Source organism: Cupressus sempervirens, chromosome 8 (assembly GCF_028749045.1).
Source record: "Cupressus sempervirens isolate cs-2001-9-10 chromosome 8, ASM2874904v1, whole genome shotgun sequence".
Classification (NCBI taxonomy): Eukaryota; Viridiplantae; Streptophyta; class Pinopsida; order Cupressales; family Cupressaceae; genus Cupressus; species Cupressus sempervirens.
The window spans coordinates 153,954,649-153,978,978 of NC_143125.1; the positions used below are offsets into that span (position 1 = coordinate 153,954,649).

Below are 24,330 nucleotides of genomic sequence, written 5' to 3' on the forward strand. Positions count from 1 at the left end.
AGAATAGAAACATTCTATTCTAGACTACACCTAAATATTAGAAACATTCTAATATTTATAGAGATATAATAAGATACAATAATGAGCATTAAAAAGAAACATGAAGGTTATTTTAATACCCCCCCTAATGCTCAATCTATTTACTACACCAATAGATCCCCTGAATTTAACAAACTTCTTAGGACCAAGGGGTTTTGTGAAAATATCTGCTGATTTCTCTGAGGTAGGAACATAGCGTAACTGAATAGATCCATTTTCTACTAATTGTCGGATGTACTGGCAATGAAGCTCTATGTGCTTGGTTCGTTCATGAAACACTGGGTTCTTGGCAAGTTTGAGTATGCCTTGATTGTCTGAAAACAAAGAAGTCGGACCTGCTTGAGGAATATGCATATCTGCAAGCATCTGCCGGAGCCAAACTGCTTCACAAGCTGCCTTGACAGCTCCTCTATATTCTGCTTTTGTAGAGTAGAGTGCATGTGCCTGTTGCTTCTTATTGGTCCAAGTAACTACTGCAGATCCGATACTAAACACATAGCCAGAAGTAGATTTCCTGTCATCAACTAAGCCAGCCCAATCAGAATCGGTGAATCCACTGAGCTGAGGAGTAGTACTCGTGTAAAGAAGACCATAATCTGAAGTACCATGTACATAGCGTAACACACGTTTCGCTGCAATCCAATGATCAACCTTGGGGTTTGTCATGAACAGTGAGATGTAGCTGACTGCAAAACTGAGATCAGGTCTAGTAGTAGTAAGGTAGATGAGACTACCTACTAGCTGCCTGAAGAGTGTTTCATCTACAGGAGGAGAAACAGATTGTGCGGACAATTTTAGACCAGTCTCCATAGGAGTGGAGGCAGATTTGCAATCTTGCATTCGAAACCTATCAAGCAAACTTCTGGCATACTTGGATTGAGACAAAAAAATACTGTTGTCAGTTTGCCAAACCTCAATACCTAAACAATAATGAAGCAATCCAAGCTCTGTCATATCAAAAGTTCTGCATAGATCCTGTTTGATTTCTGAAATCAAATGTTCTGAATTTCCAGTAATGATCAAATCATCCACATAGACAACAAGAAAAAGAATATCATTACCAGAGTGTTTAATATACAAATTACTATCTGACGGATTACGCTGAAATCCTTGAGCAACCAAGTAATGATCAATCTTTATGTACCAAGCCCTAGGGGCCTGTTTAAGACCATAGAGGGCCTTCTGGAGTCTTCATGCTTTGTGTTCTGAACCGGCAACCTTAAAACCTGGGGGTTGCGTCATGTAGACTTCTTCTTGTAATTCACCATTGAGAAAGGCGCTCTTCACATCCATCTGATGAACTTTCCAACCATTCGGAGCTGCAATTTGAAGAAGAATGCAAATAGTTCTCATCCTGGCTGTCGGTGCAAATGTCTCCTCATAATCAATGCCTTCGTGCTGGGTGAATCCTCGAGCAACAAGTCTGGCTTTGTATTTTTCCAAGGCACCATCTGCATGGTACTTGACCTTATAGACCCATTTACAGCTAATGGGTTTCTTCCCAGGAGGGAGATCTAGAAGAACCCAAGTGTGGTTCTTTTGAAGACTTTGAAGCTCAGCATCTATTGCTTGTTCCCATTCTGGAATTCCTTTGGCCTCTGCATATATCTGGGGCTCAGGGATACTGTGGATGTTGTCCATAAGAGCTATATTAATTGTGTTGTGCTGAAGGCTGTTATTTCTGGAGGTTCTACCCTCAATGAGTTCATCAGGACGAAGATCACTAATCGTTTGAGCCCACCATTTTGGCCAAAGAGTCGAGGAGCCAATATCAGATGCTGTCGGAATAGCTGGATGAGAAGCAGGAGCAGGAGTTGTATTATCTAGAAGTGACTGAGGTGGTGTATCAGTAGCATCAGATGACTCATATAAAATAGAAGAACCCAAGTCAGAGATTGCTGAAGACTGAATCTCGGAATGTTGTGGGGAGTTAGAGAGTGGAAATGGTCCAAATTCCTCATCAAACACAACATCACGACTGAAGATTAAACGATCAATATTTACATCAATCAGTCTGTAGGCCTTATGTATGTGACTGTATCCTGTAAACATAAGTTTTCGGCTTTTGGAATCCAACTTAGTGCGTTTGGCATCAGGAATCCATACATATGCCAGAGAGCCAAAAACTTTCAAATGGTTGGTCCTAGGTTTGCGACCAGACTAGGCTTCCTCAGGAGTCTTATGATTAATTACAAGGGTGGGTGATTGGTTAAGAAGGTAGACAGCTGTGGATACTGCTTCTGCCCAATATTTTCTGGGAACATTTCTATGTTCTAGCATAGCCCTAGCCATTTCTATGATGGTACGGTTTCGACGCTCTACAACACAATTTTGCTAAGGGGTGTGAGGTGTGGTGAACTGACGTCTAATGCCATGAGTAGTACAGAAGGCAGAGAAAGCAGAAGAACAAAATTCCCCTCCATTATTGATCCTAAGAGTACAGATGGAGGAACCAGACTCTTTTTCTACTAGAGCTTTAAATTGCTGAAATACAAGAAAGGCATCTGATTTTTGCTGAAGAAAATATACCCACATTTTGCAACTGAAATCATCCACAAAGAGTAAAAAATACCTGTTCCCAGTAATAGAAGGAGTATTCATAGGACCACATACATCAGCATGGACTAGCTGGAGTACTCTGTATGCCCGCCATGATTCACCATTCTTAAATGGTATCCTATGTTGCTTCCCTGCTTGGCAAGCTCCACAAACGCGATGGTTCTGGGTTTGAATATTAGGTAGGCCATGGACTAAATTATCCCGAGCAAGTTGTGCTAGATATTGAATGTTCAGATGACCGTATCGCTGATGCCAGAGACTGTTGAGAGCGGATGATTCGGTGATGAAGGCATGCTCAAGGGAATCGCCTGAATCTACAAGCCTATAAATACCATGATCCTCAAGACCGAAAGCAAGGCTAGTGTGAGAAGCACGATCAATAATCGAACACTTATTTCCACTGAAAACGACATCCAATTGAGGAGAGTGCTTCATAATCTGACTAACAGACAGAAGATTATGTTTCATGCCAGGAACATAACATACATTGAGAAACATGAGTTTTCTTCCTCCAGACTGAATATGAACATTGCCCTTGCCGACAATATTGTATTCTTCACCGCCTCCAAAGATTACTGAGTCAGAATAGGGAGTGAATTCAACAAACCAATCATGCCTATGAGTGAAATGTTGAGAGGCACTAGAATCGATGTACCAGGTAGAAGATTTCACATGATTTGCAGGTATGCTGGCCATAAAGGCATGGTAGATAGATTCTTTTTGCTCTGAGTGTTAGGTAGCATTGGTGTGTTGTTTAATTGAGTCTGACTCTTGATGCTGCTGATACAAATGCTTGTAATATGTGAATATTTCAAATGGCACAAACTTCGAGGTGAGAAAATGAAAGACCCAGAAAAATTGGAGAAGTACCCAGAAAAGAGCTCGAAAAACCCAAAAGTAAAATGTTGTCAAAATTCGGATCGGCTGGCTCGAAAATCGAGGCACAAAAAATGAGGCACCCACAAAAATCTGATGAAGACCCATTTGAGATTTCAAAAAACCCACGAAGAATATGTGATCAGAAAATTTTCCCAAAGTCAAAAAACTAGGGTTTCGAGCAGAATAACAGTTGACGGCCAAAAAGGTCAAAAAGGCAGAAAAAAAGATGTTTGCAGGTGAAAAAAAACAACAAAACCCAGCAGCTGAAACGCGAACAGAATATCCAACAGGAATAGACAGACCCGTTTTTGAAAAAAAAAAAACCAAAAAATTCCACTTTTTGAGATCTGGATGTGAACAGATTTGAAAAAACGACCTCCAGATTTGAAAAAACGACTTTCAGATTTGTGACTTACAGACTAAGCCACGGGTTTCCAAGAACGCCAGTAGCTGAAGACACAATTTTTCAGTGGATTTGTACAGAGGGTTTAAACCCTAGCTTTGATACCATGTTACAAATGTAAATGGCGGAATACTTGAATGAATTAATCAGAGATCAAATTGATCTATATATACAAAGAGGAGAGTTGAATAGAATAAACATTCTATTCTAGACTACACCTAAATATTATAAACATTCTAATATTTACAGAGATATAATAAGATACAATAGTGAGCATTAAAAAGAAACATGAAGGTTATTTTAATATATAGCACACAGGAAAAAACAAACTTTTCAATTCATAAGAACATATTGATACAAAACAGAGTCTGGATTATTGTTCATAACAGAGTCACATTCAGATCCATAAACTTCATAATATTCTATCATACTGTTTCATTACTTCCTTACCACATTATTGGCCCCATCTAAGTGGGTTGGTATTGCATTGATGGCTTGCATGTGCAAGTACCAATCCACCATGCTGTGATCCTTGGAAATTCACTAAGAGCTTGACTAAATCTGGATTCTATGCCTAGGCATAAGCTGCACGAATTACCTCTGCACTTCTGACTTCGTTAGTTCTTATTTGTAATGCTCCACTCGATAATGGATGCCTCCTTAATTCTCATAAAAAGATACAATTCTAACAATTAAATTAGATTACTTTCTGATTTCAGCACTGTTGCACAATTGTTTAATTATTCACCAGATGTGTGAATCAGAAATCCAGAAAAATATTTATTGTTTAAGATTGAATATTGTGAAAATAGGGAGCTGCAATGTGATCTTGAAATATAAATCGATGTGTGACAACTGTGGAAGAGTTTGCCATCACTAATGTATAAAAGTAGCTATGGTGCTGAAAACTGAGTAACTATTGAAATTAACATACTTCTTGTATGTATACATAAAATATTGATCTGTGATCACTATCTTAAGAACTAATGCTTAAACTGTTGTTCCATGTGGACTCCATGCATTTTATGACAATTCATCATAGTGACATAAGATAAAACAATCTCAAATGCACAAGTGATTTTTATATTGATGAAATTCATTGTGTTATGCAGTATTTCATTAGCTAGGCTTTAGGCTCAGTCCAAGTACAAAGAAAATGTAGAGATATAGAATTGAAACTCTTGTAGATACTAAATAAGTATATTAGTGCCCATGAGTGACTAAAATGTCAGTGGGACGTAAGTATACATTAGTGAACACTAGAAAGTTCTAGTAAGAGAGCATCCTGGGAAAACAAAAGAAGGGAATGGAAGCACTAAAACCCAAATGAAGCAGCACAGCACCAACACAAATGGTTAAAAAACTAATAAGAATAGCTATGTGGAGGTCTCCCATGTACAACCTTAGCGGAGGCAATTTTATTAATCTCAGTTTAAAAGATTATGAAATCTGTGATGGGTGTCCATAGACCATTTGCCTGTACTTATAAAGTTGTCTTAACAAAGATGAAAAACTGAGTGGAAGAGCTTGATCCTTGACATTCTTTTTCTACAAAAATAGTCTTGAGACAAAAATTGATGTGGATGTTCTTTGAAGTTCCATCTTTGTCCAGACAAAGACAAACAAAAACTATATTTTGTGCTTTGAATCAATATTTGTAGCTTATCTCTTTGATACAAAGTCTGTTTTCATATTTTGTTTCTTCTTCACTTTTGCTTTATTCCAATTAGTCCTCTGAGTTTCTCAACATTGTCTCAATCATAAGCCTGTGTATATGCAGGGCAATAAATGAGATTAAGTAAAAGCAATTTTGTGCTATGTAGACAAAAATGATATGGTAAAGATCACTAGGAAAATAAATAATGAAATAGTAGGCTTGGAATGGCTGCGTGCATTGCATATTAGTGTACTTTTCTTGCTTAGATCATAGAAACTGTTGTTTGGCTCTTTTGTCATCATTTCTTTTCTTTTTTTTCTTCACAGGTGAGTTTTCTTTTGTAAATTTTGATCAGTATATATAATTGAAATTTATTTCTTTCATTGAAAACATCCCTCAGTCCCATCTCCTTATTCAGGACACTGACAATAATCTAGGCTTGGGATGCCTTTCCTTACCTTGTTTTTTGCAGATTTGATGTGATCTACAACGGTTGGTGATTTATCTTTTTGGCTTGATACCTTTCTTATAGTTTCGGTAGTAAAAGACTAAATCATGGAAGCCTTTGATGCATAATCTTACATATAAGTTTTTAAGCTTTGGGTGTCGAAGAGTTGGTTTTAATTGATTTATAGTTTACTTGATTTATATATAAAAAGTACAATGATCTTAAAGATGTTGTGTAGAATTGCATGCGACAAAACCCTTGTAAGCTTTGGCTGTCTAAGAGTTTGTTTGAATTGATTTATGCTTATAGTCCTATGCTATATTGCATGCAACAAAACCCTTCTTCTGAGGATTATTAATGATGATATAAGCATCAGTTTTCTGATAGTTTGAATGTCATTTCAGCTAATATATGTTTGCATATGTTTTTAATTCAGGTACGCACAACTAAGTTCTTATACGGTTGTGCAGTTGGAACTTTACTTTTGCAATCTAGTTGGATTACCGATTCCATTGCAGCAAAATGTTGCTTGCCTTTTGACAAGTGAGTAATTTTGTATAGTGCTATTTGATTTCGTTATTAATAATTAAAAAATTAATCCTATTTCAAATAATAGGGACCTAGAAAGTCTGATAGATTTGTGCTGCTAGGTTTACTTTTTACATTCACTGGAATGAATATAAGTTGATATTTGATATAATTTCTGGTTTTGACATGGTTTTCAGTGGGATTACATTTATGCTTTAATAAAGAGTCTTCACCTTTCTGTTGCTTTCAAAGGAAAAAAATGAACCCATCCTCCCTGCATTATGCCAGTTGCTTTGCACAAATAGGTAATTGGTATCTATAGGTGTCTTGGCTAGTGTTAGGTGCTTGACACAATTAATATCTTTCAAGTTCTAATGTGCATTACTTGACAGTACATAACTTGAAGAGTATAGGAACGACAAATGTTAATAATGAGTCATTGCTATTGGTTTTAATTTGTCTTGGATCAATGTATACAGGTATAAACTACAGTCAAATGTTTCAACCTCAAGAACTTGTGAGAAGAAAAAACACATCAACACAAGGGTTGAAAATGCTATGCCTTTATTCAGTGGCATGGGAATTATGTTATATGGGAATCGTACTTTTAATTCAAAGCTTACAATTCTTTTAAAGGTAATGTCAACTTTGATAAGTTTATAATGCTTGTGCTAATGTTGTACCTTGTTTGTCTTTTATATGTTGTTTTGGAGAATATGGAGAACTTTCTTTCACTTTTTTGAAGATTTAAATTCAGTAATATAAGGCAAATGTAGATATATAAAGTTATATTATTATCTCTATATGGAAGTTTGGGTTTCTGGAGAATTTTTCTTAATCATGGCTAATGCTTGGGTTTTCAACCTTTCCCATTTGACACACATAAAGAGGGTTTTCACTAAGTAGAAAGTCTGATATCATTCCAATGAAGTTTTTACTCCAAATCCTAGACGAAACTCCACCCAGTCAAACAAAGATTCATATTATGGTACCATAAAGAGATGAGTACATGTCTGTAGTGAAATCTTGGGTTTCAATGCTTATCCTTTATTACAAGGCAAGGGTAATCATTAAAACACGGGTTGCAATTTAGTACTAATTGCTCCTTCAACTGGCAGCTTAGTTGAAAGAGTGTGAGCTTGTCCATCATTATAACTTCCTCTGTCATCAATTGCATTAGTTATGCCTTTTTCCCCCAAGAATGTCCATGTGATGGATGATGGGTCCATTGTTCGCAAGGCTATATGGTCAACCATCTGGTCCTCTACCATGAGCCTAGGCTTATTGGTCTAAGATGATGATACTAGACAGTTACTAATCTACTGGTAATGCAAGATTCTAGAATAAATCTAAAAATTGTAGTACAAATTTTTGTTTAGGCGTATTCTTAGGATACAAGAGATGTTTTACTAAAAATAAACTTTAAAGTGGTCAAAGGGACTATAATCTAAATTTCAATAGTTATAACATGCCTTTCCTTCCAGCATTGTTGGCAATTGAACAGGACAAACAGCCTATTCATCTATTCTCTTCAACAAGTTGATCTCAAACACAATGCCTCTTACCACATCACCCTCATTCTACAACTGAGCCTTCACTAGATTCAACAAACAAGTTGCATTTAGTTAAGTTCTGACATTCCTCCTGGGATTCAGAGTTGAAAAATTTAAAATACACATGCAAATTCTGTCAGAGATTTATAAGGTCTTCTGAGATTGATGCTTTTTCACTTTACAATCAACTCACTGTGAAATCATGACAAGCAATAGATTGCTGAATAAATTTATGATAGAGCAGGAATAGTATGGTACAGATAATATTTTGCATGTGAATCACAAGCCTTGAAAGACTTAAAAGTGGATAGAAGGGAAGCATCCCCTACAAATCCAATGAAGCAATAAGGGTTCGATTGTTTGTACCTGGCAGGACACTATTATGGAGTCAATCACTAACTGTAGCCCTGTGGTCATTGGTAATGCATCTACGCAGTCCAATTATGCAGAAGAATCAACTACCCCATCTTGAAGTACTTAGGAGAGATTCTGGTAATCTGCTTTTCTTGCACTTAATACACATGACTACATGGTACATTTCCTTCCTACATGTGCCTATTTTAATGCAGATCTCCGTAGAGGACCTGACAAACCCCAGTTAACTCTGTTTTCTGCTTCACCTTGATTTATTTCTTCCTTTTATAAAACCTAGCCCTGCCCTTATATTGTTCAGTGAGAGGAGACTCTCCAACAAGCACCAATTACCGACGAACTCTGTTGCATTCATCTCATGTGAGTGCCATCTCTGGAAACAAGGACATTTTCCTCCCCAAACCTGGCAAATGTCAATGATTGCCTTGAAAAACTACTGGCCACAATAGAGACAAAAGCTAAGAGTCATATTCCATTTAGCAGCTAGCCTCTCCTCATATCAAACATCAAGAGAAAAAGACCAATCAGTGGAATGCAAGATGTTTTGGTCAACAGATTAAATCCTCACAGCCTATTCATCAAAATAGTAGAGGCCTTCAATGTTGGGCTGAAGTACAAGAATCCTCACAGATGAATTTCAAAGCATTTATTTGGCTGAGTACAGTGAAATCATTGACAGATACCATTTGTTTAAGCAAGTGCAATTGGAGGTAACTGAGTTCATGACCTTGCAAGGCATCCAGTTTATCATCATCAAATCTCACATGAGGACTTAACTAATGAGGGTAGTCCGTAGGAATATTCTGATAGTTGTGCAACAAGAGATGCACGAAACAAGAGGGGATTCCATGTTCATGGTCCTACCTAGATTTGCTGCTCCTGTCCATACCCTGGAAAAGTGCTTTTGCTCCAGTATGACTATGCTTCACCATTTCTTTGCAGCAGTAATTCTTTCTTTCTCCAATCATCTAAACTTAGTCTTGATGTTTCTTTCTGAAGCTTTAATAATCTTTTATTTTTTCAAAACCAAACGGAAACTCAATTACAATAGTCCTGTTTTTGCACTCTTTTCATTCTATGCTCATTTTGACAAAGGGTCTCTGTAGCAGTTCTTTATATATGGTAAAATAATTCCTCTTTTTTAAAATGAAAGTGGCCCTGCTTCTCTGCATGCTTTTCAAGAATAGCCTACTATGGTTCTACATAACATTAGGCTTTTGCTGAAAGAAGTATGGTTATTTTATTGAAGACATTCCCAACTTGCAACCTATTATTAGGCAAGTTGGAATGCTTCTGTAGGATTTTTTGCATTGCAATATAAGTAGGGAAGCACAGAGATGTGTCCACAGGGTTTTTAGCCCCTGTACCCACACCATAGCTGCCCCAGGTATGAGGGATGGCTTAGCTTGTTTGCCAACCATCCCCAAATAGCAATTTTGATGATGAATGCTCCCAAAAGGCTGTTATTAGGAAACAATTGTTTACCGTACTAGGTAAAGAAAATAATCCATACAGATAATAGAACAGAATAGCAGATAAGAATAGTAGAACTATATTTGCATACACCAAGATATTACATTATGCTTTAGATGCTATGAGATTAGATGATTACAATGATCCTGAAGGGGAATATAAATACTATCCGAGGAACCTTCTTGAAGGTATCTGTCGGCCACATACAACATGTTGGCTACAACAGTAGAACCTTCCCGATACTGACTGAACATTCCCGATACACCTTGTCAGCCAATACCAACGACATACATCCTGATATAGATGAAGTACATCCTGATACACTGACAGGATACATCCTGATACACTAACGGGATGCTCCTGACACACTAAAGGGATGCACTCGATACACTAATAGGATGCTCCTGACACACTAACGGGATGCACCTGATACACTAACGGGATGCTCTTGACACACTAACGGGATGCACCCGATACACTAACGGGATGCTCCTGACACACTAACAGGATGCACCTGATACACTAACGGGATGCTCCTGATACACTATTTCCTAACGACATCATCCCCCCCAAAAAGAAAAGTCGTCTCTCGACAACTACACAACAAAAACTTAACAACTAACTACATTATTCATTAGCAAAACATCATGGACTTATAAATCATGAACCCCAAGGCTGTGTCTCTGACTGCGAAGACCGGCTGTGTCGAAGCTGGTACACCTGATCTATTCGAACCTTCAAATCCGCTCTGATCTGAGAGTTCTCCTCCACCATTTCCATCAAAGCAACCTCTTGGCACTCAGCTTCCTTCTGATCATGAACTTGCACTGAGTCCTCCTGAAGTGCTGTTACCAAACGCTACTCGGCTACTGCAAGTTGCTGCTCCATTGTGGCTAATTGCTGTTCCGCTTGCTGCTTCCCTCGTGCAGTCTCCTCGAGTTGTGCTAACAGGGCTGTCCTCTCTGGTTCCCACGCAATCTGCTGGGTGGCAAGTCGGTCAGCCATCTCCGCCTGAGCCTTCTTTACCGTCTCCTGAGCTTCCCACCCAACCTTTGCCGTTCTTTGCTCTGTAAACACCAACTCTGCCAAGGACTTGCTTCGCTTTGTTATCTCTCCACCTCTGACACACTATGCCTGCAGCAACTCCTGGTCTCATCGACTGGTCATACTTCCCACGATTGATAATCTGTGACGACTGGGGGTCTAGGGGGCAATGCCCCCAATGGGGTCGAGGGGCAGCGCCCGTCGTCGTCAAGACCAAATTAACACTTCGAACCCCACACAAAAATGCATGGAACACACTATTTTTGCAATTTCTTTTGATCCCACTCTTTCTTGCAACCGCTGATGCTTCCCCTACCCTCTGACATCATCCGATACTCATTCTGAGCATTCTTGATTTGTCGACATTTAAAATTTTTTTTTTAATTTTTTAATTTTTTTTAAGGAACCCTCCCTCCTCCATTTCTTCTGTATCAATTTCTGGACGCTGGCTCCTCTACTTGCCTTCCTTATTGCACCAATTCGCAACTTCCAGACTTCGTTCTCAATCCAACTAGACGCCTGATGCATACCTTGGGTTATGCTTTCCTTGAACAATCCTTTATACTAGATTTACTGGACGCTAAGCTCCTTCCTGCTATGGCTCTCGCTGTGCATATCATCTACTGTACGCAATTATGCCTTTGCCGTACAACATGTTTGTTTAAGAAACTCTAACACCGTACGCTGAATTAGTTCCTAGAGAACCATATGATAGGGGTGTCTAGTCAAGCCATACGGTGCCAAAATAGCCTATCTCCAAGCCGTATGGTGTAATCAGGTTTGATTCCTCCAGACAGATGCTCTCTGTCAATCTGAATGCCTTAGAACGAATGCGGGATACTTTTGGACTTGACTTGTATATCCTCCTTATATTGCTTACGCTGGCTCAATGTCCGTATGGTGATATTGCTAATTGGTCTCAAGCCGTACGGTGTGCAACTTCTGAAGGGGTATGCTTTTTTCCTTGCAAACGCCGTACGGTGCTTTACGTAGGGATGCCGTACGGTATTCTCTGTGCAACCAAAGATTTGTAAAGTTTCCCGTACGGTGATATACTTATATCGTATGGTGATCAACTTAGTCAATATTGGCCGTACGGTGGGTGCAACTTTGATGCTATACGGTGATAATTGCTTATTCACCATGCCGTACGGTCACTTGACCGTACAGTGCTTTTCTTTTCTCTCTCTCTTTTTTTTTCAAATTTGTTTTTTTTTTCTTTAAAAAAAAAAATTTATTTCTTGTCCATACTGATCTTACATATGTACAATATTTACATATAGACAGTACTTACAGTCGTTCTTTTCTCAATTGTTCGTCCATGGAGGTGCGTTATTTTTTTCATGGTAGACATTCATCTTCGACCTATGCACTGTGTCGGCCACTTCCTTTCCATCTATTGCCCATAATTTTATTGCTTCGTTATCACGCACTTCCCGAATCTGATATGGCACGCTGATCCATTTCACTTGAGTCTTTTCTTTTTGTGGGTTCGTACTGTATGTTCTTTCCTTCAACTTCAGTCCCAACTACCTTTCCTTCTTCCGCTTCTCCGTATTCCTTCGGACATTCATTTCTTTTTTCTTTCTCACCGTCATCGACCCTTAACATATTACAGCTCGGAAAGAGTTCGTAGTCCTCTATCTGCCAGTGGTAAAGACCGTTCACCGAATCCAGATCATTGTTTGTCGATCCTCCTTCCAACCGTAGGACTCCCTCTTGATCTGGTTCCATATTTTGCCTCTTTTCATCCTCTTCTTCTTTGAAATCTGACGATAGAGCTTCTTCCCCGACCATTTGAGTGTGTAGATTGATGACGTACTTCCGCCCTTTGCTTTCAAGTGAAAGTATTTTTCTTCCAATCGTGCTTCGCCTTGGCTTGTATCGGCCACCCTCGGCCCAGAATGGCATCATATCCTCTCCGCTTCAGTGGGATCATGACAAAATCCAACAAGAATGGTTGTGTTCCAATCGTCATTGGTTGTGCGGTCAGGACTCCCAATGACTTGATTCCTTGTTGATCGGCCGTTAGCAGCTGGAATGTAGGCTACCATAATGTCGGCTGTCGCAGCCTTTTCCAGGTGTCTTTGGGTAACACATTGACACCGGACCCTCCATCCACAATCGTTTCCGTCAACATAGTCCCGAGAATGCCCATTTCGACGATTGCCGGATGGCGTCCAGATGAGAGGGCTAACAACATTAGATCTTTTGCACTTGCGTCACTTTCCTTCTCCTTTTTGTCTGTTGTACTTGCTCCACTTTCCTACTCCCTTCCATGTTCTCCTAGTAGTTTAGCAGTGGGAACGATGCTTGTGAGTGTCGATCAGAGTTGAGGCATAGTGAGCAACAGATCATTTATCCTGACAGGTACCTCGGTTTGTAATATTTGCTGTACAATGTTTTGTTCTACGCAGTTCTGTGTGGAGGTACCAATCGTGTCCTTTAGGTGTGTTGTTGCTCTTTGGATCTCTGTCCATGCTTCCTCCAGTCTCTTCTTTTCCTCCGTCGGATCGGGGTATAGCTTCGCTTGCTTTCGAGTGATTGCTAGAACTTCTTCCTCGTCCGTCTTGACGGTAATCAAGTTTACCCCAGACTTCGAGCACTTAGCATCGTCATGATCGCCAGGTCCACACCATCGGCATAGCAACTTCGATGTGTTCACTGTTGTGCACTCTCAGGCGAAGTGACCCCATAGATTGGATGCGTGGCATTGAACTATCGGCCAGCCATTCACATCATACTAGATTCGACTCCTCTTGCCATTATTGTTGTTGCCGCTATTGTTGTTGTTGTTGTTTTGACCGCGCCGATTATTTCTGTATCCTCCCAACGTGGCACCCTCCGTATTGTTGTTCCCGCTCCCTCCAGACGCGGACGCTTCCTGTGATAGGAACACTTGCTGCGTTGTTCTTGTTTTTAGGTTGAAAGGGCATTTCTTTATTGAATGTCCCATAATCTGGCATATTTCACAAAATTGATCTTTTGGAAAGGATCCCTTCGTATGGCATTTCTTGCATTCCATGCACCATAGCTCATTGCCCTTAGTCTCCTTGTTCATTTTCTTGAACTCCATCATCCGAATTATGTCCTTCTGGAGGGCACAGACCTTCTTGCTACTGCCCTCATCATCGCTGCTATCTTCTTCTGAAGATGTGTCATCATCTGAATCGGAAATGCTCTTCTTCTTCTTTGTCTTCTGCTCACTTTCGAGGTTCATTGCACGATTGTACGCTTCAGTGTATGTCGATGGTGGCACGATTTTCATCTTCTTTTGTAGCTTCGAGTGAAGGCCTTCAATGAACCATCTTTTTTGTAACCCATCAGCCGGCTTATTTTCCATCCTATTGATCAAGTCCTTGAACTCCCACACGAAGACTCGGACTGTTTCATTCTTCCCCTGCTTAGTATTGAATATCTCTGCTATAATTTCATTATCGTCGCGCAAGAGTTGAAATTCTGCGATAAACTCCTTTTTAATGTTATCCCAACTGTTTAACTTTTGTGGATCGGTATCAGTAAACCAATCAATTGTCACCCCCCATAGGGTTGCCGAAAATTGCCTCATCCATTCGTTTGTATCCGTTATGCCATTGGCCCTCCAAATCGTTTCACAAGTTCTACAATGTTGGATGGGATCAGCTGCTCCATCAACATCAAATTTAGGTAACTTCTCCTTTGGTCCCACCATCCCGACGCTTGGTATCTCGACGCTCACGCTTGGTATCCCGACGCTCACACTTGGTATCTTGGTAGTTGTGCTATTTGGTGAAGAAGGGTCTCCGTTAAGCGAATCTGTTCCTTCTGGAAGTGGATCCCGGACGAAGAGTTCACTCCACGCTCTTGCTCCTTCGGCACTCCGAGCCGTGTGAGTCGATTCTCTTTTGTCTGGATTGTCTTCCCTTGGCGAACACCAATTCAAAAACTCCTCCTTTGCCTCTTCCACCAACTCTACCCGCTGTCGAGTCTCCTCCAACAATGCTTCCATGCTTTTGCGTCTGTCAGCAGCAATCTTCTAGAACCTCCTTTTGCGTTCGGCTTGCTGCGCCAAAATTAGATCTCCGTGTGCTGTGTATTTTGTCCTTTTCCTTCAGCTTGTTCTTATTCTTGTTTAGCTGATTTGACATTACTCTTCATTCACATGCCATTCCAGGTCCATTGGGCAACAGCGCCAAATGTTTACCGTACTGCGTAAAGAAAATATTGCATACAGATAATAGAACAGAATAGCAGAACTATATTCGCATACGCCAAGATATTACATTATGCTTTAGATGCTATGAGATCAGATGATTACAATGATCCCAAAGGGGAATATAAATACTATTCGAGGAACCTTCCCGAAGGTATCCGTCGGCCACATACAACATGTCGGCTACAACAGTAGAACCTTCCCGATATCGACCGAACATTCCCGATACACCCTGTCGGCCAATACCGACGACATACATCCCGATACAGACGGAGTACATCCTGATACACTGACAGGATACATCTTGATACACTAACAGGATGCTCTTGACACACTAACGGGATGCACCCAATACACCGACGGGATGCTCCTGACACACTAACGGGATGCACCCGATACACTAACAGGATGCTCTTGACACACTAACGAGATGCACCGGATACACTAACGGGATGCTCTTGATACACTATTTCCTGACGACAACAATGCTCTCCCCTTAATCCCAACGCTCCAAAAACAAAAATAAAAAACAAAATCATTTTAATATTTGGGTACTCAGTTACTTAGTTTGCAACTATGGAACCAAATCATACTGCCTATGCAATATAGTGGAAAAACATAGCAGTATATTGGATCACTTGTTATTTGGCTTAATCTTACCCTGCAATAATAATTTAGCATGTATACCAGACCCATAGAAGTTTTTTATGTGTGACGTGACATTTACAATGATGAAAATAGAAATGTTGAGAACAATTATAGTACTGGAAAAATCAATCTAACAAGGCTATGGGAATGCTTATAGTAAGAGATCCTCATATTATATTACATTCCAAAACGCTAAAACAAAATGAGACAATAAACAAAAATTAGTAGAAATCATAGTAAATATGAAGCGATTATTTATTTGATAACCCCTTTATATGAACAAAAACAAACTAATAGAAATTATAGTAAAGATGAAGCAATAATTTCTTTGATAACTCCATATGAACAAAACAAACTAACAAAGCGCACATAGTTTGTTTTGTATTTATAATTTTATACAGATACTGAAATATATATCCAGAGTCCTAAGAGTGCATCAACTAGTATATGGTTGGGACAACTTGATACCAGAACTTATATACATAGGCTTTCATGTGAATATTTGCATCATATATGTATGTGTGTGGGAAAAATATATGTAGATGTGCATACACACACACAGCCAACCCCTGCCATCCCACAAAAAGGCCTAAAAAATTCCTGTACCTGAAATGTGTCCTCCGAGTCTCTGCGTCTTGGATAGTTGGTGCAACATAGTATTGAAGGCAAGCTGGACTTGTTTAATAGTTAATTTTGTTCTTTATATATTTAAAATGACTGAAAATAGAGTACCACTAGCATTTTTTCAGTACGTTAATTGACTTTGGGGTTCTATTGTCCTATGTATACCTCCACTATCTGTCCTGTTTTCTATTTAGGCTCATAAACCATTCACAATTTACCTTTTATCTTTAATAACATCTCTTCTCTTTGTGATTCTTCCTTAAATTCTAGAGGATTTTGGTCCTTAGAGGTTGGTTGGTACTGGTCCGCCACATCTTATGCTCATTTAACGTGAAAGTATATCATTGGCAGAGTTAATTGGCTTTTATCATTTATAATCTCAAAACTGAAGAAGCTAATTGTAAAAAGAAGTTAGCTGTTTTATAAATTAATTTTCAGAGAAATGGATTTTGAAATAGTCCAAGCCTAATTCTTGCATAAAATAAAGGTCCATGGTTCTTATAGAAATCTTATTTTCATTTTACAATGGTGCTGGACTTTCTGTAGACTTTGATTCTTTTCTTTTGAATGCAGCATGGTGGAGGTCTTGTATTTAGAACTATCAAATCTTTAATACATGTCTGTGAGTCTGGTAGAGCTTCCGTGGCAGTGATTATTGTGGAGAATGTGAGGGCAGCACCCCGGCATTTGAGGCAATGTGCTGCAGAATATAAGTTACCTGTGATGGTTTGTCCTAAATCTTGATCATTTTTTCATTTCAGAGATTTCTGAGGGCATTGTTTTGATGCACAGTTTACATATAAGTAACCATCTTTGCACTGGGCTCTTTTTTCATAAGATTTTTCTGTTTTTAACTAAAGAATTTTTTTTATTGTGATATTGCTATCAGGCTTTAACTGTGTTTTTGAGTCAAAGTCATTGACCCATATTTCATGAGTAGCGATTCAACATGAATCCATCTCTCATGAGAATAAATGGAACACTTAGCACTCATTGGATCTAGGTGATGCTCACAGGGTTGAAGCATTGGGAGGGTTTAACCATGGAGGAAACTCCGTAGTTAAGGACGCTCAGGCTGGAGTAGTACTGGGATGGGTGACCTCCCAGGAAGTCCTGGTGCGGGTTTAACCATGGAGGAAACTTCGTAGTTAAGGATGCTCAGGCTGGAGTAGTACTGGGATGGGTGACCTCCCAGGAAGTCCTGGTGCTTCAACCCTGTGAGCATCACGTAGATCCAATGAGTGCTAAGTGTTCCATTTATTCTCATGAGAGATGGATTCACATTGAATCACTACTCATGAAATATGGGTCAATGAGTTTGACTCAAAAACACAGTTAAATCCTGATAGCAATATCACAATTTGACTTGCTGTGGAAATTATCTCCTACTTATCAATTTTTTTATGTTTAAGTAGAAATTTTTCTTTTTAGCTGAAGTGTATATACCTGTTATGTCTGAGCCTAAAGATGTTGGCCAGTGATAGCGACAAATGATCCTGGAGATCTTTATTTTCAAATATTGTACTTATGATTTGTGAATGAGTTGGGAAAGAAGTCTTTGATGTTCTTTCTTTTTTGACAGTCAGGCAATTGGGTAGTTGAGAGCTTACTTCTTGGTCGACTGCTACCTTTTCGGTCAAACGTTTCCTCTTGTTTACAGTCTCTTGGGAAAAAAGGAGATTTTCAGAGCTCACTCATGAAGAAGTCCTCCAGATGCCGAAACATAACTGAATCAGGCACAGCAAGTGTTTCGGGAGATAAGTATATCAGGGCTGTTGACCATGAATCATCTAAGATTGTGAAGGATGCTTTAAGCAAAGAGCATATAAATGTTGATGGATTGTCTATTGCATTTAGTTCAGAAGTCTCGGCCATTCCTTTTCCAGTTCCAAAATTGGGCATAAAGCTTCCAGGAAAATATGGAGAGCTTCCTGCCAAACAGAAACATCAAGCAAACTATCTATATTATCAACATGTGGCCTTAAATGGTGTTTGTTATTCAATTGGTGATGTTGTGGAGGTAGGAATTGGCCAGAGATTGTTTGCAATCCTATATTTCTTTCTGTTAAGATACATGAGTCTATGATTAGCTCGGACTAAAATATTTCCAATAATTGATTTCACAGCTAGAACCTTTATCTGGTGCAAATGATTTATGCTTTGCTCGAGTTGAATGCCTTTGGTCTGAGCAAGTAGCAAAGATGAGTTCTAGAAGTTATCCAGTTGGATATTCTTTTGGAAGAATGTTGTTGCATTGTAGATGGCTCTATCAGCCCTCTGATACTGGCTTTCCATGCTCTGGTTTTGGAAAAGAAATATATTTTTCTAATCACTTTTCCGATGTACCAGTAAGCATTCTTTAGCTTGTTCCTTTTCCATTGTTGATTTGAATGGAGAAGAGTTCTGACTCATCTTCTTACCTTACCTTATTTTGGCATTCTAATCAGTGCTGCCGAATGAATGTTGATGTTCTTATACTGTGTATGCAGGCATCAAAAATAAAAAGAAGAGTCTCAATAGTTTTTGTAGTGGAAGGCAAGAGGTTTCCACTGAATGGTCCATGTGAAAAGGAGAAGAAATCTTCATCTTGTGTCAGGGAAGATGATCAGATGATTCAGATCACTGACTTTGTATGCAAGTTTTTCTTTGACCATGAAAATGAATCTCTTCATCAGATTAAATTTTGTTCTTAAAAGGTTTCTGTACTTATGGTGCCATCAGGAAATCTAACAATTGATTTTATCTGAAAGGTGAGCCAGTTGTAACATTATTCACCTTGTTGTATGACAGCTATGCATGACACATGGGGAATGCATAATTGCACTTGATTAATGTAATCATAAAGATATTCTAATCAATGAGTTTTTACTATATATACTTGACAAGTTGAAGCTTTTTATAGCAATACCTCCAATAAATTCACGCCGCAAGTGACCTTGCACCAATAACAAGTGTGAGCTTCTATAGTGGCAGCTGAGTACATATTGAGGAAACAGGAACAATGTAAAAAGTAGTCACCAACCCCATTGAAAATCATTTTGATCCAATGCCATTACAAACTATCTTTCCCTTGGTGTTCTGATAAGGTATAACCATAGGAAAATTTATACGGAATTTGTGCTTCGAGAGGATAGACTAAATGAGTTTCTCTTAATTGTGCGATTACATTTGTCTATGTATGGCCAGATGCGAACTATGACTGGGTTGTAAGTATAAAAAGTGAGCAGATTAAATCAATCAACAAAGAAGACAAAATACAACAACACAACTATTTATCGTGGTTCAGCAAAGCTTTGCGTATGTCCACACTCCGGCAGAGAATAATTATATTAATGAAAATATCGATCCACATTACATAGACTGCATAAGTCATTTGTAGAAAGCTCCTCACATATGAAGAGACAAGAGGAAATGAATAGTCATCTGACTGTTGGGCTTCATACCCCGATAATCTCCCCTGTGAAGTCCAACCAGTACAGCTATGCAGTGTAACATTCCCTGCTTTCTATTTCAAATTTCAGAGAACAATGAGGCCTTGAGATGATCTCATGGTTGCCAGACTTTGCTCCAATACACTACAAATAAGTCTGCTCCACATCAAATCAGAGTTGTAAATATTTTCAATGCCATATGCTCCTAAGCCATACAATCCTCGGACTTTTATCGCCAGCCTAGGCAGTTTCATCACTGCTTGAACATGCTCCCACATACTCTCTTGCTCGTTCATATTGGTGGAGTCATGCACAAACGAATCAAACCTCCTTTCCTTTAACAACAGTCCATGCCTGCCAGAGGTAGCGGTCTGCATAGCAAAAACTGATGAGTTATGGGTTGGCAATGATTTATCAAAGTAAAAATTCTACTCAACTTGACCATCTACTGTATCCAGTAGCTCCTTAGAAGCAAACTGCAAAATCTTGCACAACTCTGTAAGCATACCAATCTGGCCAAAATCATGTGGCTCATTTCTCAAACTAGCCAAAATACCCTGCAACTTCCCAGAGTTTTTCTGCCAGCCTATTTTGTCATCATATTTCTGGACAAGGGAATGTTGTGGTCCTAACCGATGCAATTTATTACTAACTAAACATTCCAAACCATTGATGTGAAATTGTTTTGAAAACCATCTTGGCTGTTTGTTTGAGCGATGCTCTGCGTGCTCAAACTCTGATTGTGACTGTTATTCAAGATTCCAATATCACTGTGGGTACCTTGTGATTGGTGAGTGTTGTCCATGCCAAAGGAAATACCAAGGTGATTTCCAGTAAGTGAACTGTTATGTCCAACATCACTCTTTGTGGAATGTTGGCTATGTGACTGTTGATAAAGCACATGTTCAACCTGTGGAATATTTAAATTTCTATTATCATGCCCATCGGTTTCCAAAACACCGTGGCCTTTGAGCTTTAAACTTGAAGTATTGTGCCTATTACCCATGTGATGAGGTGAACCAACTTGTCTGTAGTTGTCATTGGATTCTGCCATTCGTCTTGTAATGGCATGCTCTGCACCATTTATGAGAGTGCAAGTCTGAGAACAGGGGACCTGCAGCTGAGAGTCTAGCTGGGAGTTCACCTCACCCATGGGTGGACCTGAAGAATGGTGTGAGTGTTTTGACCTTGCTGTGGAACCTGGGTTCGATGAAAAGAGATAGACCACATTTCAGGAGATTCAAAATCATCGTTGGAATTACATTCCGCCAGCCTATAAAAAGTCAGACTATGCAATTGTGTTACCACTGCTTCTTTGCTGAGAGTGTGGTATTTTTCCATCCCTGCGGCATTGTTAAAGACCTGCGGGTGAAGCTCATTTCGAGCACCCTCTTTATAACGGTCTTCCTGGCATAGATTTCTGGCAGTGTTATGAGTAGTTACATGGACAAGGACAGAGGAGTTGGCTTACTCAAGCCAGTGGTCATCCAACGTCTCAACAGTTCCGCCCATTTCATGTTCACTCGGGCGTCTATTCATCTGCTTGTTCACCTGGTTGCAGGTTTGGTCATCGTCCTCCCAGTTTGCTGTGTCATGTAGAATAGAGCATCCTTCAGTTTTCCTGCCAAAATCATTGTCTTCCACATGTAAAAGAAAATCAAACCTCTCACTTACCAATATCTTGTGAGATCCATCACTTGGCTCGCTTTGAGCGCTTCCATCTTTAGAAGACAACATTGACATATTATATGCCTCTTCTTGACGAGCAGCAGTTTGTATCTCTTGACCTTCTTCTTGGTCGATATACAGGCCTCTCTTTTTGATCTCCATCAGCTGCCTATGCCTAGCAGTATGTTTGCAAGCTGCACTCCCCTCAACTTGAGAGGCAAACTCCACAACAGTTTTGACCTGGGACTTTAATGACACATCTCTTGAACCTTCACCGTTCATAAAACCAGAAAATATCTCCGCCTTCAGCATAGGGAGTATAAGTTGGAAACTTGTCTTTTGAGGCCAGCTATTCTTCTAAATAAATGTCATAGCCACGTCAACATTGCGAAAGGAAATAATCCCATCCTTCGCCTCTGCTTCAGGTGGATCCTCCTCTTTTTTCCAACCATCCCTCCAGCGTACATGACATTCCTTTTTGATCTTCACATACACAACATCTCTTTCTAAATTATGAAGAAACTTGTTGATGACAAAATCAACTTCATCTCCTTCCATCTCTGCTCAGCCTCACCAGGCTCTGATACCAATTGTAAGTATAAAAAGTGAGCAGATTAAATCAATCAACGAAGAAGACAAAATACAATGACACAACTATTTATTGTGGTTCAGAAAAACTTTGCCTATGTCCACACTATGGCAGAGAACAATTATATTACTGAAAATATCTGATCCACATTACATAGACTGCACAAGTCATTTATAGAAATCTCCTTGCATACAAAAAGACAAGAGGAAATGAATAGTCATCTTATTGTTGGGCTTCATACCCCAACATGGGTGAGTAAAATTTGTAGTTTTGAAGCTTCGAGAGGATGAAATAAACGTCTTTGTTGAAATGTGATAGAATTCAAAGTCACACTTTTTCAGAAATATTTCTGACTAGACCAGGGTGAAAATAACAGGCTTTGCAAGAAGAGAAGACTATAATGTAAGATGTAATTTGAAATTTCTAAGATGATAAGATACATGGGAGCGAACAATGACACGATGCACTTATTAGGTTGGCTCCAAATGTCACTATTATATAATGCAACATAGACAATCTTCAAATAGGTGCATCTGCAAATCAACCCAATGCATAACACAAACTTAAAAATATCTCTGCACACCACAATTTTTAAAGCAAAATCAATAGATTAGGATCAACCACAAACAAACTAATCTCGTCATCCCAAACAATAGTAATACCACTAAATATGTTGATTGTACAGCTTTGCACTATTTGGGGAGAGATCAAATGCACCATGTGGACAAAGATGAAATTAATGTGAACTATCCACATGTTCCCCACTATCATCTTTTTAAAGTAAATGGTCACCAAAGCCAGGGTACATGGAGAAATTGACTGAAAACAAAGCAATCTGGATAGACCTTGCCATTATAACATGTTGGATATTGCATTGTGGAGCATGAAATCATTTCAAACTCATGTTGCAAACCATTATCCCTTGTAACTCTAGAGAAATGTAGATCAATCATGCAAACAATTGATGCACCCAGTTAGATAGTAATCTAGAGGAGAGTCACACAACTTGTTGTAGAAGATATTAAAATCTTGGAGTGAAAGTGCATATTTTAGTAACTGACAAACTTATCCCCAAAATTGCGAAGTGAAGGAATGTGGACCAAAATACATTCATAGACTTGGGAAAAAGAATGCACTATTCACCACTTAGATGATTTTTTGCATTTTCTGCTGAGGAGCCCTAATAATCGTAAAGTGCATAGGACGGTATAAGGTAAGACCAAAAAAAATTTATGAATGAAAAGGTGACGACTTATTTAGGAGGTATGTGTTTAAGTGGTAAATACATTAGTTATAAGTATAATCTTATTAAAGGTTATGTTTAAATAAAAGTGTCTTGTTAGATAATGGTTTTTTCAATTATTAATGATAAATGGAAATAACTCATTGGGTGAACCAACACATTGCTGATTTCATTGGAAGGAGAATTTGAAAAGAAGATTTAACATGAGAATAAGTAAGTGTAATAAGGTATTCATTAATGGTAGTAATATTTTTATACTCTTTTGTGTTTAATAAATATCAAATGAGATATTATACTTAAGAATATATGTGGCATTTAAGATAATATTTAATCTAATAATGTTTATGAAATATAAAGAGATTCATTATGTGAATAAATTATATATCAATCAAACATTTATCTATATTATTCTTCTTATTATTTTTAACATTTTAAGAGCTATGTGCTTTGATCTTTTCCTATGAGAATGTTATTTCAGAAAAAAAATAAAAGAGGGAGATTGAGAGGGAGCCTAGCATTTCATTAGAGGCAACCTTGAAAGAAAGCAAGCAGATAGAGTATATGATTCAGTTAACCTTCGATGATCTTGGTTTTATTGATTAAGAGGGAGTAGACAATGTTGAGATGGATTTCTCTAGTGATCAATAAATTGCCACTATCAAGAGAACCATGATTCATACATTGTGACCATGGATTTTAATAGGCCTACTCTCTATGTGCATCATGAGGAAGCGATGACTTCTAAATTATGTCACTTGTATTTGTAGAAGTTACTATAAGGAAATTTGAGTTATTGTGAGATGTTAATGATTTTTTAAAAAAGTTTTGGATATTGCACTGTGGAGCATGAAATCATTTCAAACTCATGTTGCAAATCATTATCCCTTGTAACTCCAACGAAATGTAGATCAATCTTGTAAACAATTGATGCACCTAGTTAGATTGTAATCTAGAGGAGAGTCGCACAACTTGTAGAAGAG

At 38.8% G+C, this 24,330-nt stretch overlaps 1 protein-coding gene across 4 annotated transcripts in view; it reads left to right on the forward strand.

Annotated features, from left to right (window-relative positions):
- LOC149542018 (uncharacterized) overlaps window positions 1–19,292 on the forward strand; it is a 177,984-nt gene extending 158,692 nt beyond the window's left edge. For 3 of the 4 annotated variants that reach the window (XM_089797059.1, XM_089797061.1, XM_089797060.1), the window contains 6 exons: window positions 6,422–6,528; window positions 6,993–7,149; window positions 16,993–17,145; window positions 18,002–18,439; window positions 18,546–18,767; window positions 18,909–19,292. In XM_089797059.1, coding sequence (XP_089653185.1) covers window positions 6,422–6,528; window positions 6,993–7,149; window positions 16,993–17,145; window positions 18,002–18,439; window positions 18,546–18,767; window positions 18,909–19,112 — 1,281 coding nt within the window. In that variant the 3' untranslated portion in view covers window positions 19,113–19,292. The remainder of the gene's footprint in view (window positions 1–6,421; window positions 6,529–6,992; window positions 7,150–16,992; window positions 17,146–18,001; window positions 18,440–18,545; window positions 18,768–18,908) is intronic. The other variant, XR_016355408.1, reaches the window with a different exon arrangement.
- Window positions 19,293–24,330: the final 5,038 nt, after the last annotated feature.